Source organism: Papaver somniferum, chromosome 3, assembly GCF_003573695.1.
Source record: "Papaver somniferum cultivar HN1 chromosome 3, ASM357369v1, whole genome shotgun sequence".
Taxonomy (NCBI): Eukaryota; Viridiplantae; Streptophyta; class Magnoliopsida; order Ranunculales; family Papaveraceae; genus Papaver; species Papaver somniferum.
Window position 1 is genome coordinate 34789462 of NC_039360.1, and position 3147 is coordinate 34792608.

General features: G+C 34.9%; 1 protein-coding gene across 1 annotated transcript; it reads left to right on the plus strand.

Moving 5' to 3' along the window:
• LOC113359281 (uncharacterized protein At1g28695-like) lies at positions 1-2773 on the plus strand. The gene is made up of 3 exons (XM_026602944.1): positions 1-78; positions 1576-1971; positions 2077-2773. Exons 1-3 carry the CDS (start codon positions 1-3, stop codon positions 2608-2610), a joined length of 1008 nt encoding a protein of 335 aa, XP_026458729.1. The 3' UTR covers positions 2611-2773.
• The last annotated feature ends 374 nt before the right edge of the window (positions 2774-3147 follow it).

Genomic DNA, 3147 nt, shown 5'->3' on the forward strand with positions numbered 1-3147 from the left:
ATGGAGTGTGATCATGAACCCGCTGGGAGAAGTGTATCCCTTGCTGAACGCCATGAAACCCATCAAAGTGAAAAACATGTAAGTGGTTGTTTTAAAATTGTTTGTTTTCTCGGTACACAAAGAATTTTTGTTTTTAATTTAGGAACGACTAGTATCCTTTTCAAATTTCTTGTTCACAACAAAGCAAAAGATAGAGAATAAGCACACACTATTAGTATCTTTTAACGAGCGAGGATCCGCTCATACTTCTCTTTTCACACTATCTCATATTTTGGACGCTATTTTTTTTTCCAGAAAATCAGATGATAATGTATTGGAAGTTAATATTTTGGGAATATGTTCGGCTTATAAATCTCTATATACCCACAAAAATGAGCACGTACCATTTAGAATATCAACCATCGAAAATCAATGAATTTTCGAGCGCTAAAGTCAAGATTGGTAGATGGTGAAGTTTGGAATTCGGATTGTGCTTATTTTCTGTAGGTATATAGATCAAAACAAATATATTCCCAAAACGTTAGCTCCAATACGCTATCATTTAAGTTGTTCAAAAAAAACAAAAAATCCCCGTAATGTAAGATGTCACGAAATAAAAAATGCGACGAGATCCTCCCTCACTTTTAATTTAGGGACCACTATTAGTACACATCTTTTTCAAATTTCCATGGACAGACGGAGTACTATTTACCAGCCTGACAGGGAAAATAGTATTGAGAAAAATTATGGGTTTAGAGTCTTGAGACGGGCTTAGACGATCTTATTATCCATAGACAGAGAGGACTTACATGCCCGACTTGCTAATAGTATAAGCTTCGTATTTGTTTAGCCTAAAAGCAAGATTTTCGCTTTATTGCGTAAGGCAAGACATGAGAAGTGATGAAAGGATGCATGTCAACGCTAGCTGTGGTGAAGAAACACTTGCTCAATATAATTGCCCGTCTTTATATTTTTTATAATCGCCAATTGGGATGCTGCCAAACTGGATGCTAACCCTGTACTCTAGGAAGCTGTCTAACATCCCACTTTCCACCATCAACCTTAATTTTCACCCCAAATTTATAGCTCAAAGTCAGATCTTACATTTCCCCTTTTATGTACTCCATCTTATGTTATAGCAATTAACATCATGCACTAACACTCTATTGGTTACTATTACCGATAAAAAAAGGAAAACACTCTATTGGCTACTATCCTCATGACACCATTGTAGAGAGAGCAGTGTAACCAAAAGAAGTTAGATAACCAAATGATAAACTCTAGCTAATCACTTTGTATTTTACTAATTATTAACCATGCGTCATTTCAAAAATGTTGTTCGAAATTTAGTCGTGCCATCGATATTTATCATTGGATTGATATGTTATTGTTTTGGACGCCGGATATATCAACAAGAATATCTTCATTTCAGTATTATCAGCAATGTGATTCTGTCTCAAACGACGTAATTAATCAGCAAGTGCGTACATTAAGATTTTTGTTTGACATATACAAATGCACTTTTGTGCAGTATCAATATTATTTCTGATCACCTGTTGTTATTCGTTGATGGATACATTATACATATATATATAGATTGCAGCTACTACTCGGTTCGCGTTATCACCTCAAGATGAGCTTGAAACAGCACTAAGTGAAGCTTCGGCGGGGAATAATAAACCAGTAATTATAGCCATCATAAACAAGGCTTATGTCGAAGGCGACATGACGATGTTAAGTGTATTTCTCCAGAGTTTCTGGCTTGGAGAAGACACTCGATATTTGATCAATCATCTTCTTCTTGTTAGTGTTGATCAAGTTTCTTACGAGCGTTGCAAATTCTTAAGACTTCACTGTTATAGACTTGTTACCGAAGGTGTTGATTTTGGCCGGGAAAAGTTATACAACTCCCAAGAGTTTAAAAACATGATGTGGAGAAGAACTGAGTTCCTTGCGGATGTGCTTAGACGCGGCTATAGCTTCATTTTCACGGTAATATTTTCTTATACAGAAATTCTATATGATCACCAATATATGGACACCATATTAGCACCATGGTGTGTCTTTGATCTCTAATTTTATTACCATTGGGTGTAGGATGCAGATGTGATGTGGCTAAGAGACCCGCTTAAGATGCTGAGGAACCAAGACGTAAACCAAACCGATGACATCCAAATGAGCTGTGATATTTTTAATGGAGATCCATGGTCGGGATTTAATAGTAAACAACTAAACACTGGTTTTTACTATGTTAGATCAACTAACAATACGATCGCTCTATTCAATACCTGGTATAAAATGAAAGAAGACCCACATTTTAATGCAAAAAAAGATCAAGATGCCCTAAAGGTTTTGTTCAATTGGGGAGTTTTAAGAAATCTAAAAATAAGGTGGTTAGATACATTATATTTTAGTGGGTTCTGTCAAGATAGTAAAGATATCAAAGTAGTTTCCACTGTGCATGCGAATTGTTGTCGCAGTATTGATGCTAAGGTCATCGATCTAATGTCTGTCCTTAAGGAGTGGAAGAAGTTTAGGGATGGAGTACCGCCTATTAATGCCGTCAATGAAACAATATGGTCACCTCATTTAGAATGCGGCAGTTCATGGAAGCGTAAAATTATAGTTTAAAAGATTATACTACTATGTGTACGTAAATCTGGTGGAACATATAGAGGAAAAGAAATAACAGATTTCCTAATAAGAGTAGCCAGGAGGCATCAATCATAATAGTCGGAGTAAAATGTATAATTTTCTACTTGTCTCTGAACTCAAATTTGTTTGATGGTTACGTTTCTCATTTTCTCAGTTGTAACGCTTTATTTGAAGGCGTCAAATGGCTTGTTTTGGTTATTTGTTCTCTTGATCTGATCAGTTCCTTTCTAAATTAATCTGTTTTTTTTTCTCTGTCAAAGAAAAAAAAACCTACCATATACATATAATTTTAGTTTTTTTTTCTTCCAAAATGAAGCGTACATCAAATATTATATTAAAGCCGATTTGAGAAATTACGTATTGAGAAATTACATTTATCACTACTAGAATCCCACGTATAATCAAGACCGTTGTGCTTTTATTTATTTTTTGGAAACCTGTTTTGAGGCATACTTAAATTTTTTTTGAGACATACTAAATAATACCAAAGTAGGGTCACTAAATAAAAAACAA